Source organism: Miscanthus floridulus, chromosome 3 (genome assembly GCF_019320115.1).
Source record: "Miscanthus floridulus cultivar M001 chromosome 3, ASM1932011v1, whole genome shotgun sequence".
NCBI lineage: Eukaryota > Viridiplantae > Streptophyta > Magnoliopsida > Poales > Poaceae > Miscanthus > Miscanthus floridulus.
In genome coordinates, this window is record NC_089582.1 from 107,527,830 (window position 1) to 107,547,549 (window position 19,720).

General features: G+C 43.9%; 2 protein-coding genes across 3 annotated transcripts; one reads left to right on the forward strand and one right to left on the reverse strand.

Moving 5' to 3' along the window:
• Nucleotides 1–836: 836 nt before the first annotated feature.
• On the forward strand, nt 837–7,445 carry LOC136542042 (deoxymugineic acid synthase 1-like). Of its 2 annotated transcripts, XM_066534282.1 has the most exons (4): nt 838–1,296; nt 6,323–6,566; nt 6,691–6,870; nt 7,016–7,445. In XM_066534282.1, the coding sequence occupies exons 1-4, from the start codon at nt 965–967 to the stop codon at nt 7,031–7,033; spliced, it is 774 nt and encodes a 257-aa protein (XP_066390379.1). In that variant the 5' UTR covers nt 838–964; the 3' UTR covers nt 7,034–7,445. The 2 variants fall into 2 exon arrangements, with proteins under 2 accessions (XP_066390378.1, XP_066390379.1); XM_066534281.1 differs by lacking the exon at nt 7,016–7,445 and having other exon boundaries at nt 837–1,296; nt 6,691–6,912.
• A 65-nt stretch (nt 7,446–7,510) lies between these two features.
• Nucleotides 7,511–11,133, reverse strand: LOC136542041 (purine permease 1-like). Its single transcript, XM_066534280.1, has 2 exons — nt 10,159–11,133; nt 7,511–7,877 (listed from the first exon to the last, which is right to left on the reverse strand). Exons 1-2 carry the CDS (start codon nt 10,966–10,968, stop codon nt 7,530–7,532), a joined length of 1,158 nt encoding a protein of 385 aa, XP_066390377.1. The 5' UTR covers nt 10,969–11,133; the 3' UTR covers nt 7,511–7,529.
• Nucleotides 11,134–19,720: the final 8,587 nt, after the last annotated feature.

The following is a 19,720-nucleotide window of genomic DNA, read 5'->3' on the forward strand; positions in this document are numbered from 1 at the left end:
AAATACTCCCTCCGTCCCTAAATGTCTGTCGTTTTCGTTTTCCGAGAAACATTTTTGACTAAATATATATTAAAAATATTAATATTTATGATACATAATTAGTATCATTGGATAGATATTTGAATCTAGTTTTTTAATAAATTTATTTGGAGATAGAAATATTGCACGTATTTTCTATAAATCGAGTTAAAGTTATCAGTACGCAAATCGTAGCGACTAGCATTTAGGGACAGAGGGAGTAAGTACTATTAGATTAGCCGTAGAATATATTTTTATAATATATTTATTTAGAGATATAAATGCTAATATTATTTATTATAAATTTAGTTAAATTTAAGCTAGTTTTATAAATTCTATAATTATATTCTTTTATGGGCGAAGGAAGTACTACACTGCCAATGCGGGGGTTTCAATCTCAAACTCCAGCAATCTAACATTCCGACAACACTTCCGTCAATTGTCGGCACTAACACCGAGCGACCAATCAGATCGTGACAATTGACAAACAGCGTTTCTTTTCTTGGCCGGTTTCTTTTCTTTTCGTTGGGATCTATCAGCGGCTCCTGCTCATCTCAGGCACCTCTCCTTCAGATGAGTCGGGATTGTAACTTGTTTTCTTCTTTTTAATGAACACGGGAAGTCATGTTCTGGTAATAAAGAAAGGATCGTGACAATCGACCAACTGTGTGATCGTCGTCTTCCACGCGGCGGCTCCCACTCTACAGACAGTACTCGTATACTTGCTGCTCACGGAGTAGTTGTATGGAGAGGCCGACAAAGAAGCCACGCCAGTAGCCGGTTTGCTCTTTCTAGGAGATCGCAGGGGATATAACTTCACGCACTGATTTCTTTTTTAAGCCACGCCACGTCGACGCCAAACCAATTGCGTGGGTCAGACTCGTCCGACGCAACCACACATCAGTGCAACCCAACTCCGCCGCTAAGCCTCAAGCGACACAGAGGCATGGCCTCCACGAGGAGCACGACGGTGGTGCCGGAGCTGTCCCTGCCCTCCGGAAACGCGAGGCCGGTGCCGGTGATTGGCCTGGGCACAGCGGCGATATTCCTCCCTCCGGAGGCCACCAAGAACGTGGTGCTTGCGGCCATCGAGCTGGGTTTCCGCCACTTCGACACCGCCTACTTCTACGGGACAGAGAAGCCCCTCGGCGAGGGCGTCGCGGAGGCGGTGCGGCGCGGGCTCATCAAGTCCCGGGAGGAGGTGTTCGTCACGTCCAAGCTGTGGTGCACGCAGTGCCACCCGGACCTCGTCCTCCCCTCCCTCCGGGAGACCTTGGAGTAAGAAATCAGATCACGTACTTACATACTGTATCTGCATGGCTCCGTTCGCTGGTCTAAAACTTGGTTGAAAAATATTGATCTGACTGAAATGTTATGAGAGAAAAAACATTATTACGGCTGAAAAAAGAAACCGAACAAACCAAACTTTGTACCAGCCGAACGAGGCCATGTCTGGACGCATGCAAAATAATCTTACTATTACAGATTTACAGTACTAACTAGCGACTTCATATCATTCCTTATAAGACATGTTTAAAAAATCAGAAAAAAAATCTAACTATGATCAATTCGATTGACTCTAAAAAATTATTACCCACATATATCATTATAAAACATAACATAAAATAATCCCTAAATCTATCTCTAAATAATCAAACTAACTATGTCATTAAAGAATAATCTAAAGGAGTCCCTAAATTACGGTTTGACTAATGAGGTTTGTTGACACTTAAATTGAACCCAGGCTAGTTTTAGAATCGGCTCATCCTAGTTTTGGGCCATTCTAAAGAAAATTCTACGCAGCGACATGTAATTGTACCATATTGGTTTTTCAACAGGACAAGACCACCCCTACTCCATATTAAATATGGGGTACACGGCTGATTAAGGTATCCAACTACATAATTGAACTTTTATCAATATATACCCACTTTTTACCCTCATCTCTTTCAACCCCCTTGTTGTCCTACATGTCTCTCGATGGGATTTATGGGCGTTCTAGGTGGCTTTGCCGATCCTAGCACGTCAAAGCCGTGCGTCTCCCTGATGAGTCTTCCCAGGAAACGTTTGTGGGTTTATCGTCCTAGGAGATGTTCGTGGGTTTATCGGGCGAGCGTCAAATCAGCCTCGTTGACCTAGTGGTTGGCCTCGCCATTGGCACGTCCCTCCGCTGCATACTAGGCCATGTGCGGCCTCTGGGCGATCTAACCCTTACCGGTGTGTGACCCGAATCGGCATTAACACACTTTTTGACGACTCCATTGGGGATGAAGCAAAACAAATCTACTAATATGGCCGATGGAAAGCCTTCGGTCGATCAACTTTCCAAGGAGATTTGCAAAATGCTAGAGGAGAGGGCGAAGGCCCAAGCTACTGCCGATCTAGATAATATATGCCCTGACATGCTTCAAGATGGATTAGCAGGGAACTGCCAAGAGGATCAAAGATGTCAACTTCGATCCTCTTCCTACTACATCTACATCTGAGGTAAAAACAGATCAATCATCTATGGATCTGGTGTTACACACGATGAGTTTGCTAAGATGATTCGTGAGTTTTTTGAGATCCCTATAATTGACAAATTGAACAAACTCATGGATAGCTATAAAAACAAGGAGAAGAAGAAATCTGAATATAATGTTTCACCTCATGATGCTTCTTTTAGGAGATCGGCCCGGTTGCTAGCCAACTTCAATACGCAACACCGTTTAACTATTATGATGGACAACAAATGTATGCATCTACTAACCAATTCAATTTGACTACTTCGGCAATTCAAACCGGTAAAGCCAATTTAGGACGGGTTAGAACTGCACTTCCTAGCTAGAAAAGGACTCGGGGGACATGAAACAGCTCCCATAAACAAGGAAAACAAAGCTAACATTGCCGCTGTCCAAAAAGTATTGGTTGAGCCGACTTCAAAAGTTAGAAATAATAGCCAATAAAAATCAACAAGACCGAATTTTCAAATCGGGCAAGCTAGCTTCGGTCAAAAGCCTCAAAAGGTGCAACATACCTTTAAACCGAAGCGCATGGAGATAGGAACATGGAAGATTAATAAGACAAATAGATCTCCGACGAAAGGTGCAAACAAAGAGTAGTTTCAATGGATCGGCGCAATAAAAAAGAAGCCCAGTCACCTCTAAAATATGTTCAGCGAGTAGAGATTTCGAGACAAGCAAGGGGTGTGAAAATTCAGACATGGCTCATAATACACATATCGTCTTTACAACAACAAGGGTCGATGCATGTGTGACGCTTAGAGCAAAAATAGTTAATAGGTTGTGACGAGATCCTAACATACGGGTATGTTAAGCCACGGGATCTATGGTTCTCGAGCGAAGAGACCCCCGGCCGATCCCTCTAGGATCGCCCGGGGGCTCGGGGGCTATACCCATCGGGTACGCTCGCGCGCACCCTCAGGCCAAGGAACCTGCCCGAGACCGAGCATACCAGCGCCTCTGCTCAGGGCTCGGGGGCTCGCCCGGGCCTCAGGCTCCCGATCGATGGGAAACCTGAGCCCGGTCCTCGGCTCCTGCCCGGCCTATGACGCCAGCCAAGGCCCGGGCACAAGAAGACATGCCCTGAGCCATCAAGGTTCGGGGGCTCCTCGACCTTTGGGGCTTGGGGGCTTCCAAGCCCGCGTGTCAGCACCTCGAGCCGACCTCCCTCGCCACCAAGAAGACTCCAGAAGGTGCGCCTGGGGGAGGCCGGTCCAAGCCAACATAGCCTGACACTCGGTGTGTCAGAACAGGCCAGCTAGACGACGCCCAAGGCTTCAGCTCCACCACATCACCATGGTCCACAAAGCACCGCTGCAAGACCCTCCTAGACTCCGACGCATATAGACCATAGGCTCAACCCCCCAAACCGCCATATACCCAACCTATCTCGATATATAAGGGGTAAGATTGGATCCTAGAGGGGGAGGATGATCCCAAACAGGCCATTCTATTCCTCATCGATTCGCTCCTGCTGAGCACCGAGAGTAGAGCAACCTAGAGATGGGCACCGAGAGCTCCTCCACCGCACCCATCGTCTTCCTCCTCTCCGACGAAGTGAAGGCTCCACTAGCGGCGAGGCAACCTTAGGATTAGCATCGAGCTAACCCCCTACCAAATCTCTCTTTTTCTCCTGTACACTTTGTTGTAACCCCCCATTTTGGGTGCTCTTGAGTATAAGGATCATCAGTTGCTGGACGTAGGGCATCGATCTGCCCAAACCAGGATAAACCGTTGTGTCCTCTCTGTGATTCTTATGTTCTTGAGTCCACCCGAGCCACCGGAGACACGTACTCTTACACCGACTCGAACAACAATGCTTGCCGCGGTTCTGACCCCGCGACAGGTTGGAACATCGTTGTTATTTACCATATGTTTTTAAACTTTCATACGCTTCGCTTAAAAATAAGAGGCATATGTTGACACTCAACTTAGGCCCAGGCCAGTTTTAAAATTGGCATATGCCAGTTTTAAAATTGGCATATGCCAGTTTTGGCTCAATCTAAAAAAAACTCTACGAAGCGACATGTAATTGTACCACATTAATTTTTCAACAGAATAAGACCACCCCTACTGCATATAAAATGAGATACCAACTACACAATCACTGTTATCAATATATACCCCTTTTTACTCGTTATCTTCCAACCTGCTACTGTCCTACATGTCCCTCGATGGAATTGTGGGCGTTCTATGTGGCCTTGTTGATCTAGGACACCCTCCACCATGTGTCTCCACAATGAGTCTTCTCAGGAGCCATTCATAGATTTATCAGACGTAGAACGAGCATTAAATCGGCCTCGTCAACTTGTTGGTCGGCCTCGCCATTAGGACCTTCCTCTATTGTATGCACACTATTCATAATTTTAAATGGTTTATATTAGTATTTTTTTCTCAATTAATTAAAAAAGAAATAAATTTTTTTATACTTTACACACTAACCTGGCACGAGAAAAAATCATGATATATTAATACACATTTATAATACATGCGTATGATTAGTATATACACTCACTCACTAAAATAGGTGGTATAGATTACCTTTTTATGTAAAGATTACATTATTTTGAGTTTATAGGATTGAAAAAGAAACATTTCTAACGAAAAGACTTGTGTATATTGTACCTAGAAGTCTTATATATGTTTAATTAAACACTAAATACTGGAGATGTTGTTGCATGCACGTGTTCTGTACTTCTTTAGCTTAATGCGAGTAACGAACTAACGACGGTGATTAGTACAGGCAGCCGTTTGCACAGCACCCATGCAACGATTTCGATTGCATGGCTGAGGAACGATTTCGATAGCTGCCTTTGCCTGGCCCTGTCTAATATTCAGGACTCCTTTATCGGGAAAAAAAACAAAAGAAAATAAAACAGGACTCTAACCAAACGTAACTCCAGGAAAAAGGCAAATAGTTGTGAGCGCCCTGGCAAATTTGATCTAGAGCTGCAACCAAGCGCGCCCTAAATGCGAAATTTTTAGGGGTTAGGAACACTGTTTTTTACGAGGTATTCAAGTAATAAGAGTGCAACGTACTATCTAAATCCTTATTTTTAATAGCATACACAATGGATTTTTGAATAAATGGTACGACAAGCGTAGTATTTTTTTATTTAAATTGAGAATAAATATTTGCAGAAACAAATACGATAAACAATGTTAAAAGCCAAAATCTAGATTCATGGTAGGATAAGACATGGGCTGTAACCAGAGTCACCGTAACTTAAGCTCATATCACTTTAGACAGTATGTATATACTCCCTCCATCCCAAATTGTAAGTTATTCTAATTTTTTAGAGAGTAAAACATCTCAAGTTTGACTAAATTTAAATATAATAAAGTAATAACATTTATGATATCAAATAAGTATTATTAGATTCTTTATTAATTATATTTTCATAGTATACCTATTTGATGTCATAAATCTTTGTAATTCTCTCTATAATTTTGGTCAAACTTAATACGTTTTGGCTTTCCAAGAAAATTGGAATGACATATAATTTGAAATGAATGGAGTATAATATTGAAGTCAAATATAATGTTAGGCTTAAAAAGTCAACTACTTGCGTATTAAAGACACACGGAGGAAAAGTATCATGATTGGACAACATACGTATTACGTTAGAAAGTAAAGAGAGGGCACACGAAGATATGTGTAATTTTTGTTAGCTATATATAGTAGGTATTATATTAAACACGAACTTCTAATTCTCCTAAGATTTTCACCATTGCTGAAGCAGAGTTGATGGGCTTGTTGTTTCTCATGAATTCTGTTCATTTGTGGTGACTCGTGAGAGCAGAAACCTGCAGATGGAGTACCTCGACCTGTACTTAATCCACATGCCCGTCTGCCAGAAGCCCGGGCCGCCTGTGTTCCCGGCCAGGAAGGAGGACGCCCTCCCGTTCGATTTCAAGGGCGTGTGGCAGGCGATGGAGGAGTGCCAGCGACTTGGGCTCGCCAGGGCCATCGGCGTCAGCAACTTCACGACCAAGCACCTCGACAAGACGTTGCCTTTTGCCACCATCACCCCTGCAGTGAACCAGGTACGGTTGCCGATCGATCTACCTAGCTAGTCGATGGAGATTGTAATTAGCCTTCGATTAATCACACAACGGCGGTGTTTATGCTAATCCCTCCAGCCCTGCGCACATGTCTGTCTGTCCGTAGGTGGAGCTGAACCCGGTTTGCCAGCAGCCAAAGCTGAGGAGGTACTGCGCCGAGAAGGGCATCCACGTCCAGGCGTTCTCGCCGTTGGGAGGGCAGAGCTGGACGGGGGAAAGAAACGCCGTGCTCGAATCCCAGGTTCTCGCGGAGATAGCTAAGGCAAGAGGGAAGACCGTGGCACAGGTATTAATGTATTATATATTCTCATAACACAGCTACCTGCCTCTGTACTTCAGACGTCTAAGTGTTGATGATAAGCGCTGATGCTCCAGTTATATCTCTTTGATTGATGCTTAGAGTGAGTCACAGATGTACCCTCCTATTTCAGGTGTCATTGTCTCATTGAGATGGGTATATGAGCAAGGAGTGAGCCTTGTCGTCAAGACCTACAAACAGGAGAGGCTTAAGGAAAACCTTGAGATTTTCGACTGGGAGCTGACTGACGAGGACAGGTTCAAGATCAGCCAGATCCCACATCACAAGAAGCATGCTGGTTTCGCATACATCTTCAAGCCAGAAGGTGAATTCACATCGGTTGACATTTCGGAAATCAATCCTGAAGAGGATTAGGCGCTCAAGAATTGCCCTGCCTGCCTGTCAGGCTCTCAATTTCGCTTCAGAGTTCAGACAGTACTTATATATTATTTTATTTGAATAATACGGGAGCAGCATTGGCTGTCCGTTGCTACTGTGTTGATGCCTTTTTTTTTCACCCGAAATCCTTTAATATAAAATGGTGTTGTATTATAAGATTGGAATGTTATTCCTCAACTGAAATATGGGGTAAATTAAAACTTACTACACTGGCCTGGGTAGCATTTACGATTTACAGCCGCCATCATCTAGGGGTCCAAATGCTCAGCATTTGGTGTCTTGTCAGACTGGTGGTGGTGCGCCTTGTTGGATGTTTGGAGCTCGCCGTAGAAGTAGGAGACGAAGCCCCAGAGCGAGAGGGCGAGGGCGACACCCTTGGTGCCGTTGAACGGCTCGCGGAAGAGCATGACGGCGAGCACCTCGGTGACCGGGATAAGCACCGTCATGACCACTCCGGCGAGCAGCGCCGAGCCAAAGAAGACGGCGCCGATGGTGCCGAGGAAGAAGCACTGGTACGTGGCGGCTGAGCCGGCCAGCAGTAGGTAGTAGCCTGCTGACCGGCCGAGATCGAACTCCCGCGCCTCTCCCGGGATTGCCTGCATGCGTTTTTCAGCGTCAGCGAGCACCTTGCTGTAGCACCATTAGCCATTTCAAAGGTACTGGGTGTACTCGTAGCGATCCAACGTCCGGAAGCACCATGACAAGTGACACCCGGAGTTGTGGATTGGCAAGAACCTTAACTTTTTAGCTCTACACTCCTAGGGACTCCCGGTTCAAGAAAGAATACAAGCATCAATATCCATGCATGATTGTGTAATAATCCTAGCCTATGCATACAACTTGTTGAATCCAAAGAGAAAATCTCTAGATATGCAATGAGGAGGTTTATTGTTTTGTCTTTCTCTATTTTAGTATCTATTATCCTTTGCTGTTAGGAATTGATTATTTCACTGTTTGAGTGTCTATCTTTCAAAAACGTGCTCTGATCCCCACAACTTTCTTCTTCTTCTTTTTAACGAAAGGTGTTCAATGTTGCACACATGCTCAACAAGCATAGGGCTTTATGGATAACTTATAAGGTTAAATTCCTAAGTGGACCAGTAGTTTACAATATCCGTGTAGTTTTGTGGACTACCTTTTTAGTACGAGTAGTCTATTGATGAGATCACTAAAGATGACAAAAGGAACTCCACTCGATTACTTCATTGAAAACGCTGAAACTAGCTGCTGGCTGCTGCCAAAGGCCGAGGCCCCATCTTGTCGTGGGCTCCTGGCCCTGGCACACATAAATTTCTGATATTTGAAATTACTAGTACTACAAATAATTCTAGTCTGATTTTTGCACTAGCTAAGGATCTGTTTGTCCTGCTGTTATTACATATATTAGGAAATCTAACTAACACAATGTTTACTTTTAACTTTCAACGTCAACACATGATTATTTGCCCACTCGAGGAATATAATGCCACGTCAGATTTTCGGTGTTACATTACTTCCATATCGACACCAAATATTGGTAACACAAAAAAGAGAAGTTTTTCATGATTTTTTAGCCACTTCTCCTAAGTTGATTTCAGACAACACTCTTATACTACCGACTAGTACAAGTAAATTGTTACTTTTATTATTTATTATTTGTCTTTGTGTCATAACACATTAAATTTTTGTTCTTGTCTTCCTATAGAAATAATTATAAATTGTTAATTCTCTTGTGCCAACACAAATCAGATTTTATCAGATTTGTAGTTTTGTCTAACGGTTTATTTATTCTCGGTACCAAAAAAATACGGATTGTGCCTATAGAAATTGCAGTGAACGGAATATGCAATTTTAAGATAAAAATATATGCAATAATCGTCGCCTGAAAGGAAACTAAAATTCAGACACCTGAATTTTAGCAAATCCCTTTTTTAGCACTTTCTTATATCTCGGATGCCTGATTTTTTGTTGTTTGTCATCATTTGGATATAGAAAAATTATGAATTGTCTCTTATGAGTCGGTTCGTTTAATTGTACTAGTTGATTGCGTAAGATTATTGCTTGAAAATTTTTAAAAATTCAAACACCTGAAATATAATGACTCCCCTCTTTCTAACAACTTACGGTGTCACTAGAGAGATTTTTTGCAGTGCCAACAAGATCAAATTGGCACAGTGGAGTTTGGCTTGGCCACACAACAACGCTACAGTATTTTTGTAAACTTCCACTGTCTATCTAGGTGACTTTTGGGCATTGCCGACTGTGGGATATTCAAAATGCTAGGTGGGGGGTCTCATGAGTGGCAAAAGGATCCGAGCTAGTAGGCCCCTACGAGGTAGATGGCGCATTCAGGTGCTACGGTGTTTTTTTTATGCGCAGGCGCTAGAGTGTTGCTGTGCCCGTAAAATGCTGCAGTACAGCTGAGGTATGATGACTACGGAAAGAGACAAAGGACTAAAGGAGTGATGGAGTGAAGACTGGAGAGAGCGCTGGGATGTCACTCTCGGCAGCTGCAGCTGCTGCAAATAATTCCAGCGTTTGTTTAGTTCCTCCGCTGAAACTTTAGGTACCTATCGCATCCGATCTTTGACATATACATAATATATATAAAGTATTAAATATAAATTAAAAATAATTAATTATACAGACTCTGACTAATTTACGGGACGAATCTTTTAAGTCTAATTAATTCATAATTTGATAATACAGTGTTGCAGTACACCTATCCTAATACCAAATTAGTTAGGTTTAATAAATTTTATAATTTATTTTTTATTAATATTCAAACACCTCACGCAACACACGCTACGTGACACCTCATGTAACATGCGATTGAACCCTCCATATCTATACACCACCTCAGCCGAACAGAACAGTTGGCAGCGAAAATGAACTTACGTGCAAATCATTGTTGGCAAGCATGCCGACGACACTGAAGATGGTGGCGGTGAGCCCGATGACGAGCTGCATCTCGATGACGAGCGTGTAGGTGACGGCCGCGGCGCCTGCGCGCGCGGCGTGGCGCGCCTGGCTGAGCTCCATGACGGGGAGCACGAGGCCGTAGAGCGCGGCGGCGCTGAGCGTCATGGCGAACCCGGCGCCGTACTGCGCCCGCGACACGCCCGTGGGGCGGTCCCCGCCAGCGTTCATCCCGAGCATGGCGGCGCCGGCGCTGAGCAGTGCCACGGCGTTCACCGAGAACGCCGTGAACCGCTGCCGCACCAGCAGCAGCGCGAAGGCGGCCGTGAAGGCCAGCTGCGCGGAGATGAGGATGGAGGACGTGGACACCGGCAGGTACGCCAGGCCGTAGGCGTACAGGAGGTCGTCGAGGCCGGTCATGAGGCCGATGGCCGCGGACGCCGCCAGGAGGCGGGGCGTCATGAGAAAGAACGGCGTGCGGGACGACTTCGCCGGCGTGTCGTCGCGGTCGCGCCGGCGGCGACGGGAGAAGGAGACGCAGAGCGGCCCGAGCAGGAGCGGGAAGCCGGCGGTCTGGAGGAAGGCCGAGAGCCACTTGCGGGCGCCGCCGTGGAGGAAGTAGGCGCGGAGGAACAGCGGGCCGCCCGCTGAGCCGACGACCATGAGGACGAAGTTGACGACGAGGAGCGGGTTGCGGAGTGTCGTCCTTGTAGTGCCGGCGCTCTGGGCGACATGAGTGGTGCCAGCGCTCTTGCATGGCTGCGCCTGCGCCGGTGTTTCCACCTCCATGGAGACGCGCTGGCGTATGGTTGTATGAAGGGATGGTCTCGAGGTGCCGGGATGGACACGGACGGATGTGCGAGTTTCGAGCGCGTGTCATCATATATCATCGGCGAGATGCACGAAAGGATATGCCTTTTCAGCTTTTGACGTTTTGGGCGGCGGGATTTTGTAGCGTGTCCTAGCCTTTGAGATACATGGTGGCGTTTCGGGGGGCTACAGTACAGAGGTGTCACGTCAATGTTATACGGAAGTATTTGATAATAATAATAAAATAAATTATAAAAGTCCTCAGAAATCCGTGACGAATTTATTAAACCTAATTAATTTGTCATTAGCATATGTTTATTGTAGCACCACATTGTCAAATCATAAACAAATTAGGCTTAAAAATTTCTATAGTAAAATAGTCGCAATATATGTAATTAGTTATTTTTTAATCTATATTTAATACTCTATACATACGTCAAACATATGATATAATATAGACTAAACTTTAATATAGGAACTAGATAAGGCGTCCAGAAGACTAGAACCCAATTCAACTGGCTGACGTTTTCTGGCTAGTGACTAGCTCGTGTGCCTTGCAATATGTCTGCCGTGGATGCTTGGGCCGGCATTTTGTTCTCGGTGTTTAGTGTGGTCAACAGCGGCAACATGTCATGGGAGCGGTCAGCTCCAGAGGACGTGAGGCATCTGACAGCGTGTTCGGTCGGCTGTTTCGTATCGTTGCTGTTTTGCGAAGAAGTACTGCTGGCTGGTTTGTGTGAGAGAAAAATACTGTTCCGGCTGAAAATTTACGATCGTTTACGACAAGCCACAGCCAAACGAACAGGCTGTGAGGCTATCCGCACCGCGCAGCTGGAAACAGGCCTGCAGCGGCCGGTAGCGTAGCGCGCGCCCGCACCGCGCACCTGCAAAGGACGCGGGAGCGTACCGCGCGCACAGGACACCGCTAGAGATAGCGCACGCAAGGGGGGCAACGCTAAACACTGTAGCGAGTGAGAGAGAGTTAGTGAGATAGTGAGAGAGAGAGGAAGGGGGAGGGATGAAAATAAAATATGGAATAGTGGGTATAGAGTATGTGATAGAGATAATACGGGTGCGAGAGAAATAGGTATAGAGTAGAGAATCTCGATGACTAAGATAGAATATTCATTTTTAGAGATGGAAATAGAGGTGGACGAGCGCGGATAGCTTGAGAACTCGAAGCAGGTCTCTGCGCCAGTTGTGGGCCATTTGAACCCATCCCAGGCTCCCAGCATGCCGTATTGTCGTGCCCTGTCGTTAGCCAAACGTGGCCCAATTAATACTAGCGCACCCCTCCCTTTTCCTGGGTGCACTCCGAGATTTTTTTTTAATTTTAACACTTTTTAAAAACTAATTTTAAATCTAACATTGCCTGTTTTTTAAATTAACACTTTTGGCCGCGTCTATTGTCCTGGCGTGGTTAAATGCCTGTGCCGCGCCATGCATGGTGGCGCGGCAGAGGCGCGTTATGCATGGTGACGTGGCAGAGGAAAAACGTGGCGGCGACCGGAATCGCGATCGTTGACGTGGCAGGGCTCTACCACACCACGGCGCATGGGGTGGCAGGGCCAAATAAATATCGCGAGCGAGCCTGCCCACCCGCACGCCCGTCTGCCTGCCCGCCAGTCGCACGCGCCCCGCCGCCGTGCAGCGCCCGCACGTGCCCTCCCACTCCCCAAACAACGCCCGCGCCGGCCGCGCCATGAACGCCGGCGCGTTAAGGCTGCCCGCTCCTAAGGTACCTCCTTCTCGATTTTATGTTATTTTGATTATTATTGATTTAGGATAATTAGTGATTTAGGATAGTTAGTAATTTAGGATAGTTAGAGTTTTATGATTGTCATTGATTTATGATAGTTAGTGATTTAGGATAGTTAGGTTAGTGAATTTGTTTGTGATTTACGTAGATAGTTTTTAGGTTTGAGGTTGTGTGTTCTAGTATAGTTATGATTTTGGGTTTAGGGATTGATTAGGTATTTATTATTTAGTTTATAGTTAGTTATTTAGTTATGGATTTTGGGTATAGATACTAGTTTATAAATGTCGGTACTTACTGGTGCGTGATACGTTGATTTTGATGACTTCATGAAGTTTCGTCAAATGCTTATATTCCTAGTGAAGTTGTTTATGTTACTAGTGTGTGATATGTCTGTTAATGTTACTTTGAATATATACATGTGCTTTCATATTGTGTTCGTATTGCATAACAAATAGTTTAAATTTTGTAATGCTACATAATGTTAATTTGAATACTCTAACGCTTTGTTTATCAATTTATAACAGGATGGCCCCTCCCACCCAGCACCCATTGTACCCCATTCTTGAGATGGAGTACGACGACCAGCACCGAGCACATATCTTGAGTGACAACGATGCAGAGGTGGCCTTGCCTACTTTGAGGCCCCGCACGCATACCAGGGTGCACTAGTGGGACGAGCACTACTTACTGCACCTATAGACAGGTGCGAGTTCCTTCTTTGTATGTAAATATTCTTATAACAAATTTGAGTTAACTAATAGTCGTTCTATTCTTATAATAGGTGGAAGCTTGAGACCCACACGTTCCACCTATCTTATGGCGAGATGACCTTGACCATGCAGGACGTGAAGGCTATTTTTGGCCTTCGGTTGGGGGGACCTCCAGTGATAGAGATAGTTGACAACGATCATTGGAGGGAGCTGGTGGCTCAGTTTATGGGCTTTCTTCTACCGGACGATGAGGCTTCCAAAAAAAATAAGTGAGAAATTCAAGCCTATTTAATACTTGCATTGCTTTCCTGCAGCCATCGGGTCTCATTTTTTTGGTTAATTTCAGGAAAAGTTCCAGTGTTTCATCGTCCTGGATCATAGAGCGCTTTGATTACTTGGACCCACAGACTGAGGAGGCTCTGATCGACAGGTTTGCTCGAGTGTGGCTCTGACACTTTCTTAGTGCTTTTCTCTTCCTAGACGCCTTGGGCAACACCATCAGCTGGATCTTTCTTGACATACTACGTCGGCCGTAGGAGAACATAGCAGCGTACAACTGGGGCAACGCAGTCCTGGCATGGACGTATCGACAACTATGTGTTGCCTACCGTCGCACCTCAGGGTATGTGAACCTTAGGGGTTGCTCGTACCTACTCCAGGTTTGGTGTTGGAAACGATGGCCTGTTGGGAGGCCCCTTAATACTAGTTTACCAGTAAGTACTTCGGTTCATTATATTCTTCGATATGGTTACATATGATGAGTTTATTAATGGCTAATTCATTATCGTGTTCAATGCAGCAATAGAACGGGCAGGATACACTCCCTATAGCTCTGTTTATCTGGACAGAATCAGAGTTAGTTAGAGGGAATACGAGGCGCAAGTATAGGGAGTACACGGATGGTCTCGACGTCCTGACACAGCACCAGGTTACACTCTCTTTACTATCATACCTGTGTCTTGTTTGATGTACACTATATCACAGCCTAACTCAATTACGAAATGTTCAGGTGCATTGGTGTCCTTGGTGAAAGCATCTAAGCCTTTAGTTGGGTTTCGGTGATTAATGACAATACGTGTTTACTATGACTAATGTATGTTTTGCAGAGGCAATTAAGTTAGGTCATGGTAATGGAGATTGATTGGGCTATCATGGTGGTCATGCCCCTATGATGGAAATCGTTTTGGTTTTCAAAGGATGGACGATAAGGTTAAGGATGGACTAGTTCTAAGTGTTGATTAGAGTTGAAGAGACACTTAGAGTAGTTTAGAACTTTATTTTTCTTTTGGCCGTACTATTAAGGGGGATATGGACGGGTAGCTTGACCTAGGTGATTCTAGTGAGTTAGGTGTGGTGCACACTTGCTAAATCTAGCACTAGGTAGCTCCTATAAAGCCCTTAGATCCATTGGAATAAACTTCATTCACATATGATCGAGAGTTAGAAGTGAATGAAGGGTCAAATACTGACCGGATGCTGGCTCCAGGGTGACCGGACACTGGCGTAGAGTCCAGTCAATTCATTTGATCAAGGTGAAATCGTCTGGTACAACCGAATGCTGAGAGGTGAAGTGACCGAACGCTGAGTTCCAGCGTCTGGTCGACTCCAGTAAGGTTCCAGAGAGGGAAAATCACGACCGAACGCGTCTAGTCACATCTTAAACACTGGAGTTCGGGGAGAACTGATCGGAGCGTCCAGTCAACATGACCGGAGCATCTGGTCACCCCGCAGAGGCACATAACGGTTCGTTTTTCAGCCATAGTTATAAATACTTTCTCCATTCGTGTGTGGGGGCACTTTTGCTTATTCAAACAGCTGAGAAACACCTTTGAGAGTGCTAAGAAGAGCAAGGTCCTAGTGAGGTGATTGAGATTTAAGAATCCTAAAGAGAGCCCTCATTAGTGAAAGCAAGAGTAGCAAAGTGTGCATCCACCCTTCTCATTAGGCTTGTCGTGGTCAAGTGAGAGTTCGTGCTTGTTACTCTTGGTGATCGTCATCACCTAGATGGTTTGGTGGTGATTGGGAGCTTGGTGATCATTCAGCGGAGCTTTTGGATGACCCAACTCAAGTTGTGAGCGGTTGTGGGTGATTCACCGTGACAGAGTGTCAAAGAATCAACCCGTAGAGAGCACTTGATCCTTGCGTAGATCAAGGGGGAGCTACACCCTTGCATGGGTGCTCCAATGAGGACTAGTGGGGAGTGACGACTCTCCAATACCTCGGCAAAACATCACCGCGTTTCTCCTTCTCTCTTTACTTTGAGCATTTACTTTGAGCAATTCAATTCTTGTCATTTATATTGATAGAATTGCCACGCTAGAGTAGGATTGGAACATAGGTTGCTAAACTTTTATGCGGTAGATCAATAGAAACACTTTCTAGGCACAAGGGGTTAATTGAGCTAACCATAGGACTTAATTATTACAAAGAAATTTAGAATTAGCCCAATTCACCCCTCCCTCTTGGGCATCTTGATCCTTTCAATTGGTATCGGAGCCTCATGCTCTCGTATTTAGGCTTAACCACCTAGAGAAAGATGTCTCATAGGGATGGACCTTCTCCTATCTTTGAGGGGGGTGATTTTCCATAATGGAAAATCCGCATGGAGATGTATCTAGAAGCTCTAGATGTTGGAATAATTAGAACCACCTCACAAGGCTTTCCAAAACCTCAGGATGCTACACACCTATAAGGTGATGAGGTGAATTACAAAAAATGAAATGCAAAGGCTCAAAACACCATCTTTAGAGGCCTTTGCAAAGATGTGTTCAACCGGGTGAGGAACCACAAAGACACCCATGCACTATGGTTGGATGTTTGTGTGCTGCATGAGGGAACCAAGAGTGAGCGTGAGGAACGCTATCATCTTGTCATGAAAAAGCTTAACTCTTTTGAGATGCTTCCTAAAGAATGTGCTAATGAAATATACTCGCGCTTGAATGTTCTTGTAGAGGAAGTCAATGGGCTTGGACTCACTCAAATGCAACCATCTGATGTTGTAAGAAAGATCTTGAGTGTCCTCCCCATTAACAAATATGGGCATATTGTGACCGTGCTTCATTAAGGTGATCTTTCCACCACTACACCGACACAAATCTTGGGAAAGATCAATGCTCATGAGATGTACATGCACATCACATCTCAAGATGGCTCATCCTCTAACAAGAAGAAAGACAAATACTTGGCATTCAAGGCTAGCCAAGAGAAGGGTAAAACAAGACTTGAGTATGAGAGCTCAAGTGATGATGAAATTGATGATGCAAGTCTTGCTCTCATGATGAGAAGAACCACCAAGATGCTAAAGAAGCTCAACAAGAGTGGCATCAAGTTTGATGGCAAGAAGAAGAAGTTCTTCACTAGCTCTAGAAGGAAGCCAATCTCCGAGATAGATTGCTACAATTGTGGAGAACTTAGTTATCTAGCACACCAATGCACCAAGCCTAAGAAAGACAAGTTCAAGAACAAGTACAAGGGCAAGAAAGATAACTCAAGCAATGAAGAAGAAGATGAGAAGAAGAAAAACAAACCATACAAGAAGAAAGATGGCAAGAAGGACTTCCACAAGAAGAAGAAAAGTGGAAAGGCATACATCGTCGGTGATTGGTTCACGGACATTGATTCATCTAGTGGCTTATTCGATGATGATAGTGACAACGAGAAGGTGGCCGCCATTGTTATTGACTCTTCATCATCTTCACCGCCACCACCGCCATCATCCCCTACACACCTATGCCTTATGGCCAAGGGTGATCGCAAGGTATCAAATGATGATAGTAGTGGTGATGAACATGCTAGCAATGATGATAGCGATAGTGATGATGATGAATATGAATCACCTTCTTATGATGATCTTGTTAAATTGCTAAATCAATACATTAAGATCATTAAAAAGAGTAGAGCTAAGAATAAAAAAACTAGAAGCTAAGAATGATTCACTTTTAGCAAAATGTGATATAGCCGAAAATGCTAGTGTTGAGCTTAGAGAAGCAAATGATGCTATATCATCCAAACTCAAGAAGCTCGAATCTTCTAAGAAAGAGCTTAAAGATAAACATAATAAACTTGAGGGGATGCACAAAGAGCTCATCACTAGCCACAATAAGATAAAAGAAGAATATACTACTCTTAAGATTAATCATGATAATCTTATCATTGCTCAAGAATTTCTATCAAATGAGCCACATGATGCTACTAACAATGTTGTTAAGATTGATATATGTTATGATTTGATCATTGAGAGCTTTGAGCAAAGTTCTAGTAGCAAAGGCAAGCAAGTGGTTGAGGCCGGTGATTATAATAAGTTTGTCAAGCTCAAGAATGACAATAAAAAGCTCAAGACCACCAATATCATAGTGCTTGAAACTCGTGATCATGATGGTGACTTGATTCTTGAGAATGAGAAGCTCAAAGAAGAGAACAAGAAGCTCAAGGAATAGAAAAATAATGATGCTCTCAAGGAAGAAAACAAGAAGCTCAAGTTGGAGAAAGAGCATCTCAAGATTGGATTGAGCAAGTTCACAAAAGGCAAGCATCTCCAAAGTGAGCTACTAATGAACACCATCATGAAGATGGATAGCAGTGGCATTGGATATTTGGCAAACCAAGAAAAGAAGGCTCAAGCTCAACAACAACACAAGTCAAAGCCAAAGCCAAAGAGATGTTTTAAGTGTGGACAAGAAGGCCATTTTGCCCATGAGTGCCAAACTCCACTACCACAACCCTTGCCTAAGCATGCTAGACCTTTTGTCTTCAATGCTCATTATATGCTTAGAAAGGATTCTAGAGGAAAGATGAAAGTCATATTCTTAGGACCTCCAAACAAGAATAGGCCTAAGAAAATTTGGGTTGCAAAGTCACTTGTTGAGAAGGTGAAGGGCCCTCAACAAGTTTGGGTTCCTAAAGCTTGATCTCTTGTGTATAGGTGAACTACAAGACCGGTGGAAGTCATTGGGTTATTGATAGTGGTTGCACACAACATATGACCGGTGATCCTCATATGTTCACCTCACTAGATGAAGAAGTAGATGGACAAGAAAGAATCACATTTGGAGATAATTCAAAGGGCAAGGTTAAAGGATTAGGTAAAGTGGCAATATCAAATGATCATTCTATCTCAAATGTGCTCTATGTTGCTTCATTGATCTTCAACTTGCTATCCATTGGATAATTGTGTGATCTTGGCTTCTAATGCTTGTTTACCGAGAAGGAAGTTGTTGTATCTAAGAAGGATGATGATCAAGTAATATTCAAAGGATTTAGATACAAAAACCTATATCTAGTGGACTTCACCTCCGAAGATGCTAACTTAAAGATATGCCTATTCACCAAAACAACACTTGGGTAGCTATGGCATAGAAGACTTGCTCATGTTGGGATGAGCTCACTCAAGAAGCTAATGAAGAATGATTTGGTGAGAGGGTTGAAGGATGTGAAGTTTAAGAAGGACAAGCTTTGTAGTGTATGTCAAGCCGGCAAGCAAGTTACAAATACTCATCTAACAAAAGCTTTCATGTCAACCACAAGAGTGCTAGAACCCCTTCACATGGACTTATTTGGACCAACAACATACAAGAGTTTGGGAGGAAATCTTTATTGTCTTGTGAATGTTGATGACTATTCAAGATACACATGGTTATTCTTCCTTCATGACAAATCCAAAGTTGCATCTTGTTTCAAGAAGTTTGGCAAGAGAGTACAAAATGAGTTTGAAGTGAAGCTAAAGAAGATAAGAAGCGACAATGGAAAAGAATTTGACAACATAAATATAGAAGCCTATTATGATGAAGTTGGGATCAAGCATGAGGTCTCCGCAACATATACTCCTCAATAAAATGGTGTAGTTGAGAGAAAGAACTAGACATTGATCACGATTGCAAGAACAATGCTAGATGAGTACAACACCCCCGAAGTTCTATGGGTGAAAGCTATCAACACCGCATGCTATGCATCCAACCGCCTATTTCTTCAAAAGTTCCTTGGCAAGACACCTTATGAGTTGCTTAATGGAAAGAAGTCGGATGTCTCCTTCTTTAGGGTGTTTGATTGCAAATGCTACATCTACAAGAAGCGGCAACACCTAGAGAAGTTTCAAAGATGTTGTGATATTGGTTTTCTTGTTGGTTACTCATCAAAGTCCAAAGCATATATAGTATTTAATCATGCCACCGGCTTGGTTGAAGAAACATATGATGTAGAATTTGATGAATCTAATGGCTCCCAAGGAGCACATGAGAATCTTGATGATGTAGGTGATGAACCATTG

Bases quoted from the DNA above. Each gene is read 5' to 3' on its own strand.
- LOC136542042 (XM_066534281.1), top strand. From the start codon at position 965: ATGGCCTCCACGAGGAGCACGACGGTGGTGCCGGAGCTGTCCCTGCCC. The intron at 1,297-6,322 runs GTAAGAAATCAG...TCGTGAGAGCAG, and splicing joins TCCCTCCGGGAGACCTTGGA to AAACCTGCAGATGGAGTACC. The intron at 6,567-6,690 runs GTACGGTTGCCG...GTCTGTCCGTAG, and splicing joins TCACCCCTGCAGTGAACCAG to GTGGAGCTGAACCCGGTTTG.
- LOC136542041 (XM_066534280.1), bottom strand. From the start codon at position 10,968: ATGGAGGTGGAAACACCGGCGCAGGCGCAGCCATGCAAGAGCGCTGGC. The intron at 7,878-10,158 runs GTAAGTTCATTT...AAACGCATGCAG, and splicing joins TTGCCAACAATGATTTGCAC to GCAATCCCGGGAGAGGCGCG.